This window comes from Apaloderma vittatum, unplaced genomic scaffold (genome assembly GCF_000703405.1).
Source record: "Apaloderma vittatum isolate BGI_N311 unplaced genomic scaffold, ASM70340v1 scaffold25706, whole genome shotgun sequence".
Taxonomy (NCBI): domain Eukaryota; kingdom Metazoa; phylum Chordata; class Aves; order Trogoniformes; family Trogonidae; genus Apaloderma; species Apaloderma vittatum.
Genome location: NW_009721630.1, coordinates 6,927 through 7,803, shown reverse-complemented (window position 1 = coordinate 7,803; position 877 = coordinate 6,927). Strand labels below are relative to the sequence as shown.

The 877-nt window shown below is 59.4% G+C and overlaps 1 protein-coding gene across 1 annotated transcript in view; it reads left to right on the top strand.

The window, feature by feature from the left end:
- GAA (glucosidase, alpha; acid) overlaps window positions 1-877 on the top strand; it is a 9,086-nt gene that overhangs the window by 1,774 nt on the left and 6,435 nt on the right. Inside the window, exons 3-4 of the mRNA XM_009871477.1 lie at window positions 8-173; window positions 684-780. Coding sequence (XP_009869779.1) covers window positions 8-173; window positions 684-780 — 263 coding nt within the window. The remainder of the gene's footprint in view (window positions 1-7; window positions 174-683; window positions 781-877) is intronic.

Genomic DNA, 877 nt, shown 5'->3' with positions numbered 1-877 from the left:
CTGGCAGGCTCAACACCACTGTCGCCCCCTTGATCTTCGCTGACCAGTTTCTCCAGATATCCACATCGCTCCCGTCCAGGTTCCTCTACGGACTGGGTGAGCACCGCAGCACCCTTCTGCACAGCCTGGACTGGACCACCCTCACGCTGTGGGCCCGCGACGTCTCTCCCACGGTACCATCTCCCCTCTCCCCGCACGGGTACAAGGGGCAAGGACAGGGATACCGCTCTCCAGTGCATTGGACAAGCCCTGGGAAAACATGACAAGGGAGTGGGCAGCAGGGCTGGGAGAGACAGGGGGTGGTCGAGACCGACGGGCAGATACGTACTGGGGAGGATTTCAGAGCAATTGCAAAACAGTCTTGGCACTCTAAGGGCCCCGGGTGTTTTCCGCTCCACCCTGCCGCTCGTGCAACAGGTTGCAGCGAAGCAGGAGGTTTCCCTCTCACCCAGTCCAGCTCGGTAGCCGCCCCAGAGCTGTGAGAAAGAAGCAGCTTCCCATAGCCTTCAACACCAGCTCCAAAACCATCCTCATCCTTTGCTTCGTCCTCCACGAGCGGTGGAGATGCCTGGTTAGGTTGTGGCAGCAGATGCAACTTGGGGTCGTTTATTTGTCTCTGGTGACACAGGGCTCTCCTGCTTTGCCTGGGAGCTGCTCTCTCACCGTGCACCTCCTCTTTGCAGGAGTCATTCAACCTCTACGGCGCTCACCCCTTCTACCTGCTGATGGAGGAGGGCGGAGATGCTCATGGAGTTTTCCTCCTCAACAGCAACGCGATGGGTAGGTGTTGCAGGGGACCCCAGGCCAGCTCATCCCTAGAGGAAGGATCTGGCAGATGGGGACAGATGGGAGCTGCTGGAGAGGCTGGTTTGGGAAC